The following is a 21,906-nucleotide window of genomic DNA, read 5'->3' on the forward strand; positions in this document are numbered from 1 at the left end:
TCCGCTTACATCCTTAAGTCCTAAGTCCTTTGCAAAACCTCTGATCTGATCTCTGAATAACAACATACCTATCATCCAGATAAGGTATTAGTGTGACAAAGGGATTGTGTAACGCTCATGTTATAGTGAACATTTAATTCAGCAGACCTTCTCATATCATCAGGGATCTTGTGCATAATACAAGCCCTGGTGAGCGCAGCAGCTTGCAATAAGCCTGCAACTCTATGCAATAAGCCATACGCCTACATATATTGTTGACATCTCTGCTGTATGTTCCCAAGAGCAATTCATTATTTTAAAGCACCTTCATGCCTACAAGAATGGAACAATATTCTATTTAGCAGCGCTAGCTTGTTAGCTTCCCATGTGCATCACAGACAACAAACCTGTCTGAACCCTTATCTGTGTTCATCAGTTTCTGCCTAAATGCATTTGACCAACAAGTGGCTGTGTGCCGTGTTCCCATTTAACATGGAATGGGAACATTGCAGATAATAAGGCCGGAGGTCATCAAAAACTCAGTTAAGGGAGAGGCTAGGGTCGCCTGAGTGGCTTTTGATTCTGCATCTGACAAAACAATATTTTGAGTGTTTGGAGAAAAACAGCTCCAAGTCAATTAATGATGCTTCTAACCTATGATTGCTCAAAACTGTATTCAGTTCAGCAATAAGCACCGGTTGGCTTTTTGTATTATTGAGTGAAGTTTTTCTATTAAAACCAAAAGCCATGCAAATGCAAAAAAAATGCAAAAAAGAAAAGAAAAACACACACACACACACACACACACACACACACACACACACACAGACACAGACACAGACACACACACACACATAGACACAAAACACACTCTGCACACATAAGAGGGCACCCATTTTTGTTGCATGGCAGATGTGGCCATTGGCTGTGATGGTTAATCCAGAATGCTGGGTTTGACACAAGCAGGATTTAGACATAGCCATGACACTAACATCTGTCAGTATCCTGCTGCAAGCTCCCAAACCCAGACGGCACAACAGCGAAATATTATTGTCTTTCTGTTTGGATAAAAGAGGAGGGAGGCACACCGTCAGTAGATTCAGAACCTGAGGTAAGTGTACATGGAATTAATCAATATACGTTTAGATGTTTCATGGCCTAGAAAAAGAGGCACTCGATTCATTGCAGGTTATGTAACATGTTTTTCCACAGCCTCGATGCTAGACACTTTGTGCATGTGGCGCATCCACAAATGATGTGCCTGCCTATGAACACAAGGCTGGATATGATATTTAATAGGAGCCCATCTTAACAAGTCAGTTTAATCATTTTTTACTAAGTAAGATTAAAAAGGTTCATATTTAGAAAGCAATTTTGACCCGGTCTGAAAACAGAACATTATACTGATATAATAAGAAATACATGTTGCTCTTATACATCACTACATTTGTTATTTTTTGCAGAAAAGCACATTTTATGCTGACAAGGCATAATTAAGCGATAAAGTTACTTTTTAATTTCATTAGGGGCTAATCAGAACCTTTGTTTTAAAGCTGACATCTTATCAGTCGACACGCTTAATTATCATCTCATCTTATCTACATATGATTACACGATTACACACTTTAGTTGTGATTAGCAGCGCTGAGAACATGTAAGTCAGTTGAGAATTTTAAGCGCAGAAAATGTATCCTAAGCTTGAATGTTGTGCTGTTATGTACAATGCAAATCTTCTATAAACCTTTAGTTAAAAAACCTCTAGGGTAATACATACCAAAAGTATGTATCAAAGAATCATACTCTCTCTGTCTGCAGCCTGCAAATCATTAATGCATGTGTTGTCTCAGTACAAAAAGTAACCTTGTAATAGGATTAAGCAGAGGTAGTTGGAGAAGTACTGAGATCATGTATTTGATTAAATTACCAACAACCAAAAGTCCTGGATTCAAAATGCATCATTAATCTAAATCTGTAAAGTAACTAAAGGTACAAAATAAATGTACTGGAGTAAAAGTACACGATTTACCTCTGAATTGTAGTTGAGTAGGAGTACAAAGTAGCATTAAATGGAAATACTCAAGTAAAGTAGAAGTATCTCAATATTGTATAGTACAGTTGAGTAAATGTACTTAGTTACTTTAAACCACTGGGATTAAGAACGGCAGCGGTCATTATTATATTAGATCTATCTATGAAAGTACATTTTAATGATGTCCGATGGTAGCAAGGCCAATGAAGAAGGTAAGTGTAAAGAACATCTTCACCTACATCAGTAAAAAAAAGTACATTTATTGCATTCAATCAAATTGTTGATGAATTATTAAGCAAATACATGTTTATGTCTTTTACACATTAGATTGGATTAGAAGTATTTATTCTCATTATACAAGTACAATGAGAAGAGTAAAGCTACTCCTTTTTAAGGTGCCATCAAAACAAGACATGCAGCATTCATACATACATCAAATGATAACAATATATATAAATATGTACAGTATGTGTTGTAATACATTATATATATTGCACATGTGTGGGTTATTGCACAGGGGAGGAAGAATAAGGGGTATTAGTGCAAGAGTTCAGTGCCATGATTTCTCTGGGGCAGAAACTGTGTTTGAGTCGGTTTGTCTTTGCTTTTATACATCTGTAGTGCCTCAAGGAGGGCTCAAGTCAAACAGGTGAAAACCGGGGTGTGAACTGTCCTTTATAATGTTTGTGGCTATACTTAGGCAGCTAGAGTTACATAACTCCTTAGTTGTGTTACTTTGAACTCTCTGTGTCAGTGTCAGACTTTGATGATGCTGATGTCAGCCATTAAGCCAGCACTGCGGTGCATACAGTAGTCTAGGCTGAATCCTCACTGAGCTGCTGGCATACCTGTACACTATGTCTTTTACCAGCAATCTTTTCCAAAAGCTCTGGTCCTTCTGGCTGGGCAAACTAATAATTTGTGTGACTCATGACCTGCGAACTCTTAGACTATACATTAACTTGTTTAATGTCCCAGAACCTGTCCTTACTGATGACTTTATGTATGACCCACTACGATACATCATAGAAATGCATCTTCACTTCAAAATCTAATGGCATGACTGTAAAAGATGCAGCCTGATCAGCACTTCAGAAGCTGCTTTGAGAGCCTTATTTTTGGCTCATTAGTGCTCGCACACAATGCAGACTGTAAAAAGTAGTATCATGCCAGGTCATATTTTAGCTCAGTTGTGAATATTTGATGGAGTTTTGATTGGTTGGGGGGACTCGAAATGGAATTTTTTTCTTAATGTGCGTCTTTACAGTACAATTAAAAGTAAAGATGAATGATCCACTATGTGAACTACCCCTATGCATTTGGTATTCAGGTGTGAAAACCAGAAATCAAGTTGGCAAGATATTACCTTGCTACTTATTTTTCAAAGACAGAAAATTGTTTTTTTTGAGGTTGACTGTCAGGTAAGAAATGATGATGGTAGTTTGGTTCTGATGTCAATGAAAACAATGGTGAGATTTGGAATACACTCCACATTTATATGTGCAACTTTTATTCTTTACATTTAAAGAAAAAGCATTAGAGACCTTGGTAAATTATTGAAATGACTCACATTTATTAAACATCATAACTGCAAACTTTATACAATGACTCAGTTCAATTTAGCAAGATTGCAACTGCAGTGTACAATTTGAGCAAACTTTTCAGTAGTAGTTTTGTTGGCTGACCTTTTTTTATACTCTAATGCAGACAGAGAATGGCTTGATGAAAACATGCTTTGATAGATTTTGCCTGAAGACATAACAAATTGTCTGCATCTAAAGATACATCAACAAGCTAATCTATAAGGGTGTGCTTCTTGTCAAAGTTATTTATTGTTGCTGACACTTTATAATGAATGGAGTTTTATGAATCAGGTAGAAATAAAATATTGACTTTTACTATATGTAGTCACAGTGAAAGAAAAAAAACAATACTGGAGCGAAACAACTAGGCATTTAAAAGGAAACAAGAACTAACTATCCCAGTATTTTTGTAAATTCATTAAAAAATAAAAACAGCCATACATTATAAATGTTTCCTCATGTAATTGTTTGTTATTTCTCATTTATCTTTGGTTTTCTCTATGAATCTTTATCTCTACATGTCAGTTTCTGCTACAGACTAACACTATTTTTGAAATTAAGTTGGTACATGGTTAGGTTAAGGAACATATTTTAGACTACGTATTATTTGTAGATAGATATCTATAATGCAACGTGAGGGGGGGGGGGGGGGGGGGGGTTGAAGTATAAAGTAGTGCGAAAGGAAAGTACCTCAAAAGTGTACTTTCCAACAATGCATATTCTTACTGTCTTTTGTAGCATAAAAATAATATTCATTATAGGGATCATTTTCTCAAAGGCTGGTACTCCAATACAGTGTTTGGTTGTGAATTCACAATGAGTCATGCAATGTTTTCGGTCTGTTTTGTCCTCTTAATATCAGAGTCTACTTTGATCCAGGAATAAACAAAGTGCCACAAAGTGATCCTGCTTCCTGTTGCTGTCAGCTCCTAATGCTCTCACTTTTTATATCTGTGGACCTTCTGTACTGAGAGCAGCGTCACAGACTGCCAGGGATCGGAAGGTTTCTTTAAAAGTGTATTCCAGTACAATCATAGTTACCTGTAAAAACACATAATCAGTTACATAATCTAAGTATCAAAATCAATATAAAATGCAGTTCAAATAAATAAAAGATAAATGAAATATCAGTAAGATGTTTTGCTTAAGTGTATTGCGGAAGACAGTGGAACAATTTGACGTTCGAAAAGAAGAACTCAGGATATTTAGTATCAAAACTGTGTCCTATGCTCAGGGATTTTATTTATAGGAAAACCTACATTTCATTAAGCGTATTCAGGAAGTAGCCTATACACCAACAATGAAACACAGAGTACATACTACAGTTTAAAAAAGCTGAAATAAAATCTAAGCTCTGAAAATGCTCCGTTCTAGTTTAATACATACAGTTAAACTCACACACACTATTTCATGAAGCAAATTTCAGGCAGAAGACAAATAGATTCACACTTAAAGTATTAGCCTTCAGAACAGTAAAGAAAGACAAAATAAAATGTGATCCGTTTACAACAAAGACAATATGTTCTAGTCTGATTGCATCTTTTATTAATTTTAAGGATTTTTTTCTTGTGTCTTGATAACATGTAATCCATTAATCTGCAAGCCTGGTAACTGCAAAGTTAACATCTTTTTATGACACTGCTGTCTTATAGTATCAAACAGAGGCTGGGAAAGAAAATCTTGTGCAGAAGCTGTCACTATAGCAAGCTATAACCAGCCTTTTTTATGTTGACAGCTGGCGCAGCAAAACCATGGGCAAGGCGGGGAGTAAAGTTCTGAGAGAGACCTTAGAGGATGGGGTTCAAGACCAGGTAAAAGCAAGCACTTCTCACACACACACAAGCCACATACAAACACAGACAGAGAGAGTGCGTGTGTGGGTCTGTGTGCCAGCTGCTGTGCCCTACAGCTATCACAGGTTATGCAATCAGGATCAGCCGCATCAGCCTTGCATTCACACTTGATTTTCAACATCGCAACATGATATCTATAATCATCCATATACATTCCTGAGCTTTGGAGAGACCATTAATATCTTGTGATTAAGCAAAGTGAAAGAACGATCAGGATGTACCTTGTGATGATATAAATGCTATCTATTGCCAAGATTTTCTAGAGTGGGTTTTATTCACTGTATTTACTCTTCCCACTGGATGTAGATAGGAATCAAAATATTATATTCAATAAGTTTAATATAATTTTAAATCCTGGTAGTCAAAGCATACTTTCTGGTACTTTCTGCTCTGTCTTTTTGTGAAGAAACCAAATCTTATATCCACAGACAGGACTTAATCAAGTGAATTCAACAAAATTAAGTTAAATTCACTTCACTTCAAGATATATCCCTATAAAGTGTTCCTGTTCATGGATTTTTAAAGTCCTTCTTACACTTAGAAATACATTTAGCCTTTTTGCCTTTCCACTTTATCTTTAATCGCCTTATAACTGAATTTGAAGACAGCCACGCTTTGTGTGATGTCACTATTTGAAGGCTGCTACTGTCTTTGAAGTTTACACATGTCTAATGTTACATAATCAAAGAGCACATGTAACTTCAAGACGTTTTAAATAAATACTACAACTTTCATTGTGGTTTTATCAGAATCAGACAAAGATTATATATCTTAACATATCATTTGTTTATTTGTATAACCTAAAAGACATTTTATTTAAGTGTTATCAGCCATGGCCAACCAGTTCAGATACATACGGTAGTGAAAAACACTTTAAGGTATATGTTTTAATCAACTCTCAATTGAATGATGAGACATGAGTGTATTAAGCAATCATTATTGCAATTCTGGTTTTAAGTGTAGCGGTCAGCATTGTTTAAAAAACAGAATTGACTTATATATTACTTACATATTAGTTGGTAGAAAAGAACATTTGCAGCTCGATGGACCACAAACACAGTATTTATGTTCTGTCAACTCTTCCTTTTTGCATGGTAAAAGACCTTATTCGCATTTTCTTATAATTAAACATATACTGTACATTGTTTGCGAGTGAGCAGAATTACTGTTCTTGCTGTGCCTGTGTTTCCAAATGTAAAATGTTACTAAAACAAACCGTCTTGGACTCTCTTGTATATTGTGCACTCTGTAACCGGTAGTGGCCAAAGAAGTTGTTGACAGCACTGCATCATATCCCCTGTCATTCTCTAAATCACCATCAACACCACAAAGTGTCTGTCATTCCCTCTCCAAATTCATCCAAATGTACTCCACCCAAGTGATCTCATTGAGTTTTCAGCTCATTCAGATGCTAAAAGGCGTACCGTGTCACCCCATTTGGACCTGTGTTGGCTGAGTGGGTGTCATCTTTGTCAGCTTGTGGCCGGCTCCACAAGGCTAAGGCTGGACTGAAGTGAATTGATTCACAGGGATTAGGGATTAAGACTTCCCCCCGCCGCTTTGGTTGAGTAAATCTGGGGATTATGATGTCAACAGCCTGTGGCTGCAGCAGAGGAAATTGAATTGTGAGGAACGGGAGTGCCGATGGCCTGGGATTACGGCACAGTCAGTGAGAAATCAGAGATGGAAGTCCAAGTCTGTGCCTTTCTCCTGCTCAGGAAAACCTCCGTGGGACACCATTTACTGCCTTTGGGGAGTAGGACTCACTTACATGGTAGAACTTACTCTGAGTAAATGTTGAGGATGGTGATTCTGTGATAAAGAAGATCTCTGTGTCACTGGTAAGCCAGTACTTCCTGCTCTAGCCTTTGAAGCATCAGGTGGTAAGTACTGTTAAGTGCTACAGGGACCACTTGTTCATACTGTAGGGAACTAGGTGATAGAGATCTAATGACTTGTACAACTATACCAACTCATAGCATGGAGGAGAATATAGGTAACATTTATCGTGTATAATCTATGTTTTTTTCTTCTAACATTCTCTGATGTGTTGTTGTGTTTTTTTTCCTCGTCTTTCTGTATTCAAGCATCCTCCTCCTCCTGCTGACCCTGACCCTGACCCTGTCCCTGTCCCTGTCCCTGACCCTGCTCCTGCTTCTGTCAAATTTGAAGGACTCACTAAAACAAACAGGATGAAGGTGAAATGGAGCCAGCTGGGTTTGTCGTTTTTCCTCGTGCTGTCCCTGGTGATGACAGGATGCTTCTTCTGGCAATATCAGATGCCAAAACTTCTGCGAGGTGAGGCATTGTAGTTAATAGCAGGATGTGTGAGAGGAATTTCTTGAAGCTGTGAATTCAATTATTATAGCTCATCATAAAACATCAATGACCTTTTACAGGTGCTGCATTAGTGTGAGAGGTAAAGATAATTTAAAATTAGTTTTCATTTCCTGATTTCTTTTTCTGTTACATGAAAAATGTCCCTGTCCGTGAAACCTTGAACCTGTGACATCCAAAAAACGTAACGTAATATCTTAATTATGACATTAAACGCTAAATCGTAGTTTGCAGCTTTGCTAATTCTTATCTAATCCGACAGCCACAGCAACCCACAACCTTGGTTAGTGTAACATTGATGATCAACACATCATTCTCTCATAATTATGGAGATATAAAGCTGTATTTAGGACAATCTCCTATAATTTATTATCCCACAGTTGCGAGTGTGTGAAATGGCATTGTCAAAATTAAAACATACAGAAAATTGATCATCTCTCAGACTGTAGCTTGCCAGCTAACCAATCAGAGCAGACTGGGCTCTGGTTTCAGACAGAGGGTGAAAATAGGTGCTGCAGCAGTATGAGAAAAATAAAGACCGTTTTCAACATTAAAGCATGTAAACATAAAATACAAAAATTATAAATGTTTTTATTGTTGTCCCTGTAATCCATAATCAGTCCAACACAGCAGCAGAAGGTATCACGTAGTGATGCTTTAGTTCATTAGTTTGGTTTAATTGTGTTAAAAATGTATCATCTCTTAATATAATTCATTCACAGCCAAAACACTTCTCTAAAGCACGGTCCAGTTTCATAATCTCCATATGACTGTACTGTATATGATTAGTAAGGTAATATAAAATATGTAAAAAGCAGATCTCCATCAACCCTGATTTCAAATGTTCTGATTTACCACTGAGGTATCTTTTTTATTCCAAATAACAATTCCTCATGTGCTTTAGAATGATAATGCAAATGATGAGACATATTTGAATATCATACAATGATCCAGAATTCACACTGGGATCTGGCTACTTTTGAGATGTGCAGGTGATGTATAATATAACCTGTCAAATTGTATCGTGAAAGATCTTCGGGTTTCATTAGGAAGCGAGGAGAATAATGAAGCCCCCAACTAGCCAGTCAAAGCCTAATGCCTTTGTTAAGCTGACACATTATTCTTTCGAATGTCACGTGGGAATTACGAAAGTCTGTTCCCATGGTATTCTTTCGCTCTTTCTTTCTACCTTTTCATTTTCTCATTTCCCACCCACCGCCTAGATGAAGGGAGGGGTCGCAATGCCGAATCAGAGATGATGTGTCCTCGCTTCCCCGAGCCTCTCCAGCTGGAGCATCCTATCCCTAGCCTGAAGGAGGCTCTGGAAAAGGTAGAGTCGTTCGTCATGCTCAGAACTATAACTGATGTTGTATTTCTATCATGCCCACTCCAGTCTGGGGAAATGTACATGCTGACCTCCGTAATCCTTCACACTAAATGCTGCAGTTGACAGAAGGAGATTAAAAATATACTGTGGGGAATGATTAAAACTCAGTCAAAATTGTTTCTGCCGTTGAAATGAAAAGTGTCTTTCTTCTCTGCAACCAGACAGACTGCAAATCAATATCAAGCATATGAATTTGATTGTTATGTTTAAAGAATTCATTATTTGTCGCTTGCAGGTTTCACACACCAACAAAAAGTTGCTGGTTTTCCTGAATAGCAATATAATTTATATTATGTGCTCATTTAACTAATATTTTTAGCGAAGTGGGACATCAAAGTAACTGCTCTGGGGTTTCATGTTTCCCTTAACAAGGCACCTATGGCAAAGTAAATGCGCAAAAAAACAAAGTATAAAAAAAAGGGTTCCCAAGATAAACCTGGTACTGCTTCACATTTATTTATTACCTTATCTTGGCTTTTTTGTGAAGAATTGGATACTTTTGTCCCTTGAGACACCAGAGCTATTTTTTAAATGAGATCATCTGATAAGTTTGATGGGACTCGCTCTCTGAGGGAAGTTAGTCATCCGGAACCTGACAGAGGACCCTAACCCCCCACTGGTTTATTGTGAGGAGTAACACAATTGTAAGTTGTCAATGGACAGATTTTTCTTTTTGCCTTTTAAGTAAATGCATTAAAGGGGGAGACCGGCCCAGGCAGGTATCTACCCCCCCCCCCTCCCCCCAGTACATGGGCAACCAGCTCAACCAACTGGGTTAAACGGTGGTCCAATTAAAACCTTAAAAGTTGGTTGTTGTGTTGATTGTTGGTTACTTTGAGAAACAAGCAACTATAGCTGATATATGAATAGTGGTGGAAAGTAAATAAGCACATGTAGTACACTTTTTGAGTACTGGTACTTTGCTTGTGTCATGGTCTAAGTTTTCCTATAATGTGTCCATTTTTATTTTTATTATTACTGTATATTACACTGTATTGAAATGTATTTCCTCTTTGTGTGTTGTCTAGTTTTACTTCCTGTCTTTTAGTTTTCCAGCCTGTGTGAATATCTCATTGTGTTCCCCTGCTGTTTTTTCTTGCAATCTCCAGCTGTGTCTTGACTATGATGAGTAGCTCTGTCTTGACTCTGTGATGAGTCTTGTGTGTGTAGCCCTGTCTCCCCTGTGTTCTTTGTCGGTTCATACTGTGACGGCGTAACAAAATCCAGACCCAAACACAGAATGAAAACGAGGCAAGTATAAAATATAAATATGAAACATTAAATACAAAACTAAGATCAAGACAGCTTGAGTATTTCCATTGCTACTTTACACTTCACACAGTACATTTTGCATTAAAAATCATGTGATAAACTTTTTGCATAATGAATCTCTACACATTAAAGTGGACTAAATGTGTATGTTTCTAATCCAACTAATGATCATACAATTATATATCACATATTGAAGACATTTAGAATTAGTACATGTTTACTTTTTATACTTACATTTACATTTGGCTGATAATACTTCTGCACTTTTACTTAAAAATGTAGGACCTTTACTTGTAATGGAGTATTTTGACATTAATGTATGGCTACTGTTATTCAAGTAAAATATTTAAATACTTCTTCCACCTCTGATTATAGTCAAGTAATTTCATATATTTGATACTAAAATGGGCCTTTGGGCATAATGAGTACTTTTTGGTACTTTAAGTATTTTTTTCATGTTTATTTTAGTGAGTAATCTGAATACTTCTTCTACCTCTGTAAACAACTGTGGACGGGTTTTAAAGTACCACATTTCCCTCTGAGTAACAAAACATTCAAGCAAGTACAATTACCTCAGAATTGTACATCAGGTTTGGTCTGGTCAGTCCCGTAGACCGTTGGCCGTTTGGGCACTTTGATGACCCTCGATTACCACCCGTCTCCACACCGAGAGTCATGCAATCCATCACCTTCTTCCCCGTCAGCTCTTAATGTCCGTCAGCCATTCTACCTTGGCCTTCCTGCACCTCTTCTTCCCTCAATCGTATCGTGCATGATGATGTTTGCCAATTAGGGGCCTAGCCCGGCGCTCCGTTGCAGGCTCCACCCACAAAAACTATTTGGTTTTCCCCGCCGGGGCCGCTCATACGATTGTCGAGCCGAGATGCTTTTCGATGAATTCCATATGGCAGATGTTTTTACTTTCTGTGTAACATTTTTGGACACTTGAACACTTTGAATTGCGAACTGCAGGGCTGCGAAAAGTCTATCGCTGATTTGGTTGAAAGACGTTATGCCTTCAAGACAAAGCTAACGATCTTCAAAACAGACCTAATGACAACCAAACTGCTGCATTTCCCACAACTCAGTGCATTTATGACCACATCACCCAGGGCAAACATAACACCAGTCATGACAGACTTCATGACAAAATTGACTGAAAACTTTACTGACAGATTCCAAGGCTTCAGCATTCCAATTGAAGTATTGCAGTTTGCTCGTGACCCATTTTGCATCAAGCCTGATGCAGACTTCTGTGTAAAAGTAAAAGAGGTACTGTCTTGCATTGATGAGAGCCTCTTTCAGATGGAGCTGGTTGATGTGCAGTCTTCCTTTGCTTTAAAACAGCTCCTGCAGTCTGAGGGTGTGGTAGACTTTTGGTCTAACCATGTTAGCCACTATAAGTACCCCACAATGAGGAAGGTGGCCTTGATACTGACAATGTTTGGATCTACCTATACTTGTGATTCTAGCTTTTCTTATATGAATGCCATCAAAACAAGGGCACGTTGCTCCATGACCAATGAGAAGTTGCATGAGTGTCTCAGGATTGCTCTTACCACTTATGAGCAGATCTGTTTTTATGGTCATTCATGTTATGGTCATTCAAACAAGCCTACTAACTGTAAAAATGTTTCCAAGACATGAATGTTAGTGTGAGTCTGATGGCTATTGTTTTCCTATGTTCTATTTGCATTTAGCATTACATTTTATGGATTTGTGTTGTTTTCAAAGCACCTTATGTATGCTTGGAAGTGTTGAGGATATTATAAACAGGGCTACTTACTGTTAATGTGATGAATACTGTTTTATGATGTTCATCTTGTTTTGTACATTAGTGGACATGGAACTGCTGGAGGGAAAAAACCTCATGTCTCCTTAGTTGTAAAGATGCGACATTGTGCACTTTTGTGTCGAGCCTTGTAACCATAGCTTTCCTACTTCTTTTTTATAGACTGGTTGCTTTTTGCAATGATTTATGGTGATACAATTAAAGTGAAAAACAGGGATGCACGTGTTATAGTAGTTAATTTAATGTATTAGTATCTATTAACACTACTGTAAGTAAGAGTTATTTGTAGTGATTCCTTGGCAAAGTATTGTGTGGCCCACAAACCCCCTGTGATTTTCTTATTTGGCCCACTTGCTAATGAAGTTGAATAGCCCTGGCTGGGTTGTAGCCATAGACCAGTGGTAACCAACCTTTTCAAGCCCGAGATCATTTTTATTCCAAATTGTAAACCGAGATCTACCAATCTGATATCTTCCAAAAAACCCACTTAGGAGTAAGACTGTTCATCTCATATTTATTTTTGCAATCGATTTCTGTTACAACAGGCTCAATGTACGTGCATACATACAAACAAAGAAAAACACAGTTATGCACAGTTATCTGTTCAATGCACAATATTCATATTTACGGAAGGCATATCTGTTCAATACAAACTATTCACAGTATCTGCTCAAGGCACAATATTCATATTTACGGCAGGCATATCTGTTCAATACAAACTATCAATATTTACAGTATCTGTTCAATGCACACTATTTAGTTTCTCAGTTCAATTAATAATATTCACATTTACAGATATTAGCCTACAGTTCAATGCACACAATCCATATTAAGTTTCTCTGTTCAATGCACAATATCTTTCAATGCTCAAGTTGCTCTATCAGCCTGACTTTAATGAGACTGCTGTGACTGCACATTATCTGTAAGTCTTTTGAAATCTGGTTGATAGTTAATGATTGACAGTCTAAGGCAGTCAGTAAGATGAGCGTCAATCATACGAGTTCTATACTTGGATTTTATTGTTTTTATTTGTGAAAAGGCCATTTCACATAAGTATGTGGAGCCAAAGTAGGCCTTCAGTTTAAGCGCATGACACAATCAGACCTCTCTCTACTCACGAGAGACCAAAAGTCCTGGTCTCTTGCTCTGGTCTTCAATTCAATGTCGCTTTGCATTTCAATAATCTTCATGTCAACGCCCATAGGTAATGTAAACACCTCCTGCATTTTAACTGACAGCTGTTCAATGTCAATGCTGAGGAAAGGGTTTGATACAAAACCAACTACTTGCCCCATGTCTTGTACCTCCACAAATCGAGCGCCAAATTCTGATGTCAGTTTGTTCAAATGGGCGCAGAATTGTTCAGGATGAAAAGCGATTTTGTCTGTGAGGTTTTGTGACACCTTTTCAAGATTTGGGAAGTGTGTCAGCCTTACATGTGTTAACTGAGTGGTCCACAAACTGAGCTTCACTTTGAATGCCTCCCCTGCGCTAATCATGTGACCAAGCTCTCGATCTTTCCCTTGCAATTCTCGGCTAAGGTCATTGAGTTTTGCTGTCAGATCGGTAAGGAACCCCAAGTCCAATAACCAAGTATCGTCGGACAGCTGCTCATACTCCTGTTCCTCGACTTCAGAAAACTGATGATCTCTGGCAGCAAATCCAGAAAACGCTGGAGCACCTTGCCCCGGCTGAGCCACCTTACATCTGCGTGAAGGATCAAATCTCCATGGCAGAGTCGAGTTCGTCCAATAAAGACTTAAATAGCCGGTGCTGAAGCGCTTTTGCCGGAATTGAATTGACTATTTTAACAACAACATTCTTTACATGTGACATGTCAATTGCTTTAGCTGCCAATGCCTGTTGGTGTATCACATATGGTGGAAAGTCTGGGTCTTTTCTGCACAATGCGACAAATCCTGAACGAACACCGATCATCGCTGGTGCCCCGTAAAGGACACTATTTTATGAATGGGAATCTTGTACTCACGCACAAAGTCCTTGAATGCCTTGTACAAGTTCTCACCCCTGGTTCTTTCTTTCAATGGGATAAGGGCCAGTAGCAGTAATTACACTTGATTTGATTTAGAGCGTTCATGATTTTTATTTTTCAGAAAAGCCTCCTCCTTAGTATATGTACCGTGTAACCTTCTGCAGGGCCCTTCCATAGTACTCCTTTTGTACACATGTTGTAAAGGTTTGTTTACTTGCTCTCCTGTCTAGAGGTGCGTGAGAAGATGAATAACACTCTTGAGGCTGTAGCTTAGCATTAAGAATGGATGCAGGGGAAAACAAATAGCCTTTCTTTCTCGGAAAAAATGTAATAAATAGCTAACCGAAAATACATCTTAACTGGATACCTTTGCAGAATGAACTCCTCAAATCCCTCTGTTTCTTCCAGGTGGATGTTTTGCTTCGACAGACCGTCAACCCCATCAGCCTTCCCTCACTGTCGGCCATTGTGATCTTAAATGACACTGTTTTGTGGACTGGTAACTTTGGAAAAAGGAATAGCAGTGACCCTCTGTCAGGTGCCCCAAATGAGTACACAATTTACAGGTGAGTACCAGATGAAACCTTAAGCAAGACATATTATACTCATTTTCAGTTTCATATTTGTATTTTGTGCCTCTGACATGTTTTACATGCTTACAAAATGCTGCAAGAATGCAAGAATATTAAACGTTGTCTCTTTTTTATGTGTCATAATAGTCATTCTGGTTTATGGTATTACTTTGAAAGGATTCAAAGAGTCCTTTTGTTTGGTGGTGAGGTAATTGTGAATAATGTGGGATCTGTTATGTAAAGTTAAAAGCTTGGTTTTATATGTTTTTGAGGACATTTTCAGGTTCATATTTGTATTGTGTGCCTCTACTGGGACATGTCTCTATGCTTTAATGTTCAAAAAGCTCTTAATTTTTTTCATACTGCCTGTGCTGCAGCACCTCTATTCACCCTCTGTCTGAAACCAAAGTCCAGTCATGTTCTGACTGGTTAGCTGGCCGGCTCTGCTGTGATTCGTCAACTGTTTAGAGATAACCTGCCCTTAGCTTAACACATACAATGTGTTGGCACACAGTTAGCTTTTGCAGACCATTTAAATAGAATAAAAAGGGGATATTTCAAACTTTTTTATCAACTAAGATTTGTTAGAAAATGTTTTCAACTTGCATTGACTGAATTTATTTGAGAATACGGCTTATTAACACTGACTTTACAACAGTAATTATAAAGTACAATATAGGACAAGTTACGTTTAATGTGTGGGTCATTTTCCATTTCACTTGAGAATTTGCTGCGGGCCAATTTAAAAACCACGGGCCGCAGTTGGCCCCTGGGCTGTAGTTTGGACACCCCTGATTACATGCACAAACACTTATATATCACAACAGCAAAGGTCGTAAAATCATAATAGGGTAATTATGCTTAATCTTCAAACCTCCGTTAAACCTCCTTTAATGCACTCTGTAGTTGATTCTGAAACATGTCTTCCTGAGGAGGACGTGTATAGAATGAGTAGCACACACAGTGAAATTGGTCCTCTGAATTTAACCCATCCTAGTACTAGGAGCAGTGGGCAGCAATTGTGCAGCGCCCGGGGAGCAATGGGGAGGGGGGATTGGAGGTGTCTGGTGCCTTGCTCAAGGGCACCACAGCAGGGCCTCTCCAAGTAGCAGTCCACTTTTCATATTTTTCCAAGTCTGTTCGGGGACTTGAACCGGCGACCCTACGATTCCCAGTCCAAGCCCCTACTTACTGAGCCACTGCTGGATGTGTTTGTTATAGGATGAGCATTATTACATCACATTAATTTACTGTAATGGGCACATAAGCTCTGGATATAAATATTCTTCAGTCAGTGTATATCTGCACAGTAGCTGACCTGACTGATGTGAAATTGATGTCGGAGCATCACAGGGATCATGTTACCTCCGGACGTCTGGTGATTACTCGGAAGAGGCTTAGTTTAATGTTCAGAGTGTGCTAGAAAAGAAAAGCGACATAAAAACCCCTCTCTTAAGGGAAAAAAGGACACTGCCGCGCACTGAATGATTTGCAGCTTTTTACAGGGAGATTTAAGCACAACATGTGTGCTGCTGCCCTTTGTGATTGCACTTGTAAAGTGTATGTTCTCCCATGTAAAGTACTCAGTGTTCAATTATTATGTCTATAAGAAAACCAGGACACAGTGTTTGGTGGTTTTCTAATGTCAGAATGAACCAGGCTGTCTCTCAGATTAGAGGATTCTTGGAAGGCACAGATTGAAGGCACTGGTTGTAAATATTTCAAGATGGATTACTTTAGGGGATAATGTTTTTGACCTGCCTGCCAGTAGAAAATATTCAGTGGAAGGAGATCTGTGAGAAAGTGATAGTTTCCTAAGAGCCAAGTCTAACAATGTACATGATTTAAACCAAGAAATATATTGAAAAAAGATTTTCTCCATGTGACCTAACAAGGTATTTTTGAAGTACCAAGTTTTTTTTTTTATGGTGCGGCTCATTGCAGTCAAATAATAGCGGATTATGCTCTTGATTTACAATTGTATATCAGATTTAGATTAAATTGTGGCCTTTGCAAAAGAAAGATTAGTTCAAATTGATGCAGAAGAGGGCCACTTGATAAGCTGAGATCCTGCAAATTCAGTGAAGAAACATATAGTTGCTTCTTTCATTCTATACTCCCACTCACATCTTAAACTCCACTTATCAAGATTGCAAGGAAATTTCAATCAGTTGAAATATTCATTCACAAGAATCCTAAGAGGTCATAATGAAAGGTTATTTTCTCAGATTTTAAAAGCTCCTGGTGAGCCACAGGAATCATAAAACCATGATCTCCTGCTGAATAGTACTAAGGTGTAAGACTGACGTAAAGTTTCTAGCTTTGTGCATTCAATCCCAGCCATAAAGAATGGCTAAAAGCGCTGTATAAATACAGTCCATTTACCGTTATAAATGAAAATAAATGTCAGTATAAAAAGTTATTAAAGTCAGCGCCACCTTAACAGCTACAAAATTAGACATGAATGATCATCAATTTCAGCATAATTGTGATTGTTTTGAAAATGGCATTTCTATATGATGAGTACTTTTCATTTTGGTACTTTTGTATACTTTTTTACTTTTAATCGATCGACTTTTGGAATGTACTTTTACTTGTAAGACAGCATTTCTAAACTGAGGTATTAGTACTCTTACTATATGATCAGAACACTTCTTCCACCTCTGGTGATACAACATGTTTGAGTGGAAAATACTGTAAATGTGATTAGTTGCATCAGTGTACTGTAGCACATTTGACTTTGAAAAGACGTGACATTTAAAAGTTGTTGCATAAACAGTTATTGAGGTCTATCAGATGTACTGCAATGGCTCTGACTCACTCACAGCTTCACCTGAAAGTGCTGAAACTCTGTTTACGTCATTTTTGCCGCAGCAAGCAACTTTGTTCAGTGCAGCAGACTCAGTCAATGTTATGTCTATTAGTTGTCCCATCTTTGAAATGAAGGCACTGCACACTGTGATGATTCATTAACAAAATGAATAGAGTAGTTGTGCGTCTAATAATTACCTGGGAGCAATTGTTGGCTGCATTTTCTGTTTATTACGATTATTATTTTACCCGATTTTGCCAGAGATTGATTTTACTCAGAGAGATGTGCTTTGTATCCATATAGCTCACATCTGGTAATCATTTTAAACATCTACCTTTACTACAAAAGAAAATATGTTTTATTGTAGTCTCTACTCAAACCAAAATCTTTGAAAAATAGGATTGTACTGTTGGATTGAATTATATTTTGTGGTTTGATTCTTACAAAATAAGAATAATTTAGCTTATTTTCCCTATTCATTTCCTGATATTTTTTTCTAAGGTAACGTATTAAACAAATTAATCATTGATTTTTTAGTAACCAATTCCTGGTCTGCTCCATGCTGAACTAATGGCAAAAGTGCCAGACAATATTTGTGTTGCATTTTCAGAGTTTGCAGTAAAATAAATCTATGTGTGAATATGAAGACACTTTTTCTGTCAGATAAAAAAAACCCAATCACATCAATCCTTTATCATTGTTTCAGAATTGCAAGCCTATCCAAAATCTTCCCGACCTTGATGCTGTATAAACTGTGGGAGGACGGGAAGATTGGCTCCCTGGATGATCCTCTGGAGAAATACGTGGAGAACTTTACCATCAAAAACCCCCTGGGGAAGTCACGGGACTCGGAGCTGAAGTACGTGACAGACGGTCTGATATTTCTTGACAGTGGGGAGGTTCAGATCCGCTCGTCCTCTGTCACTCTGCGCAGGATGGCCAGCCAGCTCTCAGGTAAATACACAAGATACATACATAAGACATTGAGATGCATGCAGATACAGTATGTCCCTTAGGTCTTAGTTAGTTTGGACACAGTTTTGGACACGTCTAAGCCCTCAGGATCTGACCTCTGAAACTTAAAGGTGGTATAAGAATGTACATTTAAATAAGAGGAATAAGACAAAGAGGGCTGTGGTATATGTTCTTTTTTTGTTTGTTAAATGTAAACATCCAGGTTGCAGTTTCTTATTAAAGAGGAATAAAGATGTTGCTTTTGTTTATTGATTTTAGAGCTAATACGATCAGTCAAATATTTGCTACAATTTGGTCAATCAACAGAAAATGATTAGGCAACTTTTCTTATCATTTTGTATGTAATATTTAAGCACATTTAGCCACATTTCATTTATTTGATCTGATTTTAATATCCTGATTTTAACATATTTTTCTTATAAAGGTTAACTAACTATAACTAATATAATCCTTAACATATGTTACTACTCACCCATGAAACAATCTTCTAGTAAGTATTAAGATATTGCAATGGCTATGTGAAATGAAGCATTCATTTTCTGAACTGCGGAGGTACTGTACTTTCAATGCTGGACTCTTTCGACAGTTACATCCATAAATTGACCCAGCAAAAGAGTTTATGTTGTCATGCACAAACAGGCATGTGCTTATCTGAAGAGGCTTTTCAATTTGTTAAGTAATATGAATAAAATATGAGAAAATTATAAATGTTTGAATACTGGCATAGTCCAATCTTTAGTGGCTGTGACAGAATTTGAACATGGCTGCATATCACCCTCCCCCCAATTTTTCAATCCATCTATTTTATATAGGCTAAGGCAGGAATAATAATATTTATTTATCCCCGCCTGTATCTTTTTATCATCGAGGTAGCAAGCTTGAAGATAATAACGTTCTGAGAACTGAATTTGTCACGTAAAGGTGAATTCATTTTGATCATAACCATCAGAACTTTTTTTTTCTTTGAGCAGGATAGAGAAGAAGAACAAACATAATTTATTTGTCATATTTTCTGTCACGGGCTGATCCAGGCCTACCCAGGAGACTCCGGGCCACAAGCCTGCTTTGGAAAGGAAAAACACAAACTGCAATTAATCTGCTTCAAGATGATGTCCTCGTCGCAGACCCCGGCACTAAGTAAGATTTGTTATGCTGCGTTGATTTCAGTATCATATCATATCAATATGTATATTTAATTGTGCAGACTGGGTTAATGAATTGTATGAAAAATGCATGCGTTTAACCAAGGAGAAATATTATGTTGACAACAACATATTGTATAATCCCTGCTTGTTATGATACAAGTTTGACATTTTGTGAAATATGCTTAACCACTTTCTTGTCAAGAGTTAAATGACAAAACCAATACAAATCTCAATGTCTGCTGAGTAAACATTAACCTACAGCCAGCAGTTCACTTTGGAGGCAATGGTGTGTGTTGACATTTTGTGAAATTTGATCAACCATTTTCTTGTCAAGAGTTGGATAACAAGACTGATGCATCAACCGAATCCGCATGGTAAACATAAACATTAGCTTAGCATAAAGACTGGAATCAGGGGGAAACAGCGAGCTGGCAGTGTCAGAATTTCAAAAAATGCACTCGCCAACAACACCAAAGTAAACTTATTAACACATTTTTATTGGTTTTGTGTCACTCTATGTGTAGGTGTAAATATGCTGTGGATTTACATGCTGGTCATTTCATAGCCAGAAAACAGTGACTCCCTAATCTTGCTGTTTTTTTCTTTCTTTTTTGTTGGGCTCTGTGAAAAGACTGATAACCTCAGGCTTTTTATGAAGACTGGATTGAGTTGAACACTTTGTTTACTGCTATAGTATTCAACGCAATGTTACTCATTTAGTCTCAGTAGACCTTTAGTTTTTTTGTGCCGCATAAACAGGCTAAATCGATACAGAGATTCAATCATTTCTACTTATCAAGCAGCATGACAGCCAGCTCCAAAGAGATTTAGGTGAAAACTCTGATTTATTGTATTGGAAACAAAGCTGCTGATGTTTGGTGACGCTTGAAACTCAGTAATGCAGACCAGTTATAATACACTTCAATGAGGCATGGCGTTTCTGTAATGAAAATTTACATTGTTTAAAACATGCATGTTTTAGTATGCGAAAGCAAGAAGCATTTGAGACTGTAGATATATCCGTCACCAGTATGCATTAGCTAAGCACTGATGCTGCATATCAAGCTTATCAGGAACAGGATTGTGATACGAGTGGCTATTATACGGTTCTCGGAATGCATGCAAATGCAAGAAAATCTAGACATGGAAAGGGCAGAATTTAGATGAGATGAAAAAGCAGCTAAACATACTGATGAGTGATGCCAGCGCTGCTTAGCAGATGGATGCCAGTTCTGTGGACAGTGTTAGAAGGCTCACATCAAAAAGGAAAAGAAAAGAATTAGCACAACCAGAGCGCGGTCAGAGGAAAACTCCAAAAAGCTCCCACTGTTATAAACATGATTGCAGGACTCACCATAGGCATGAGTGCCCTGTTAAGAGTGCAAAGTGCCTTTCATGTGGGAAAACAGGTCACTACCGGGGTGTGTGCCTTGCTGGTAAGCTGTGACTGGTATTGAGCAAGAAAAGGATTGGCTCTGTGCATCTGGTGGTGACACATGGACTGCTGATAAAGACATAATGGAAAAAATGTTCACTTTAAAAATGAAAAAGGAGAAGATGTCATGGTTGTTGCAAAGCAGCCTTTTTTCTCCAAAACGCAGGGCAAAAATATTGTTCTGATATGCCTCTTCAAGTTTTACCAGAATGCAGCTAAGGGAAGTAGCCACTCGTATCATGGTATGTGTGGATACCTGAGCACGCCCTTGCCTCGGATTGCAAGAAACTATTTATCTTCCAAATGATTCAAGCAATGGCTCCATTGTTTTAAAGTTGATATTAGCCAGCCACTGTATTCCTGAGGTCCTGAGGTCCTGATGTTCGATAACAGGCCACAGTTTTTGGGATTATTTGCATCTAGTTTGAACATGCTACCACCTGCCAGAGGATTCTACTACAGAACAGCGGAGCTGAATGTGTAGTCTACACCTTGAAGAAACTCCTAAAAGAAGGTTCTCCTTCCCCTACCTGGCTATAATTGCAAATAAACCCCTTAAGAGACTATAGCCCGTCCCAGCTTCTCATGATTTCAAATCTTCTCATAGCTTGAACTGTGATCCACAAAAAAAAAAGGAATTCTTCCCCCTGGGGCGTGGTACCCGACAAGGAGATTCTCTGTCGCCTTCTTTATTTGCATTGAGCATTGAGCCATTGGCAGAATTAATAAGAACCAATCCCCT

General features: G+C 38.0%; 1 protein-coding gene across 3 annotated transcripts in view; it reads left to right on the plus strand.

Annotated features, from left to right (window-relative positions):
* Positions 1-21,906, plus strand: part of lactbl1b (lactamase, beta-like 1b) — a 45,054-nt gene that overhangs the window by 16,981 nt on the left and 6,167 nt on the right. The window contains exons 1-7 of one of the 3 annotated variants that reach the window (XM_063909993.1): positions 856-1,090; positions 5,327-5,402; positions 7,532-7,742; positions 9,005-9,111; positions 14,634-14,791; positions 18,316-18,563; positions 19,616-19,721. In XM_063909993.1, the coding sequence (XP_063766063.1) occupies positions 5,343-5,402; positions 7,532-7,742; positions 9,005-9,111; positions 14,634-14,791; positions 18,316-18,563; positions 19,616-19,721 (890 nt within the window). In that variant the 5' untranslated portion in view covers positions 856-1,090; positions 5,327-5,342. Of the gene's footprint in view, positions 1-855; positions 1,091-5,326; positions 5,403-7,122; positions 7,328-7,531; positions 7,743-9,004; positions 9,112-14,633; positions 14,792-18,315; positions 18,564-19,615; positions 19,722-21,906 lie in introns of those variants that run through there. The other 2 variants (XM_063909994.1, XM_063909995.1) reach the window with 2 other exon arrangements.

The sequence above is a fragment of the Eleginops maclovinus genome, chromosome 20 (genome assembly GCF_036324505.1).
Source record: "Eleginops maclovinus isolate JMC-PN-2008 ecotype Puerto Natales chromosome 20, JC_Emac_rtc_rv5, whole genome shotgun sequence".
Taxonomy (NCBI): domain Eukaryota; kingdom Metazoa; phylum Chordata; class Actinopteri; order Perciformes; family Eleginopidae; genus Eleginops; species Eleginops maclovinus.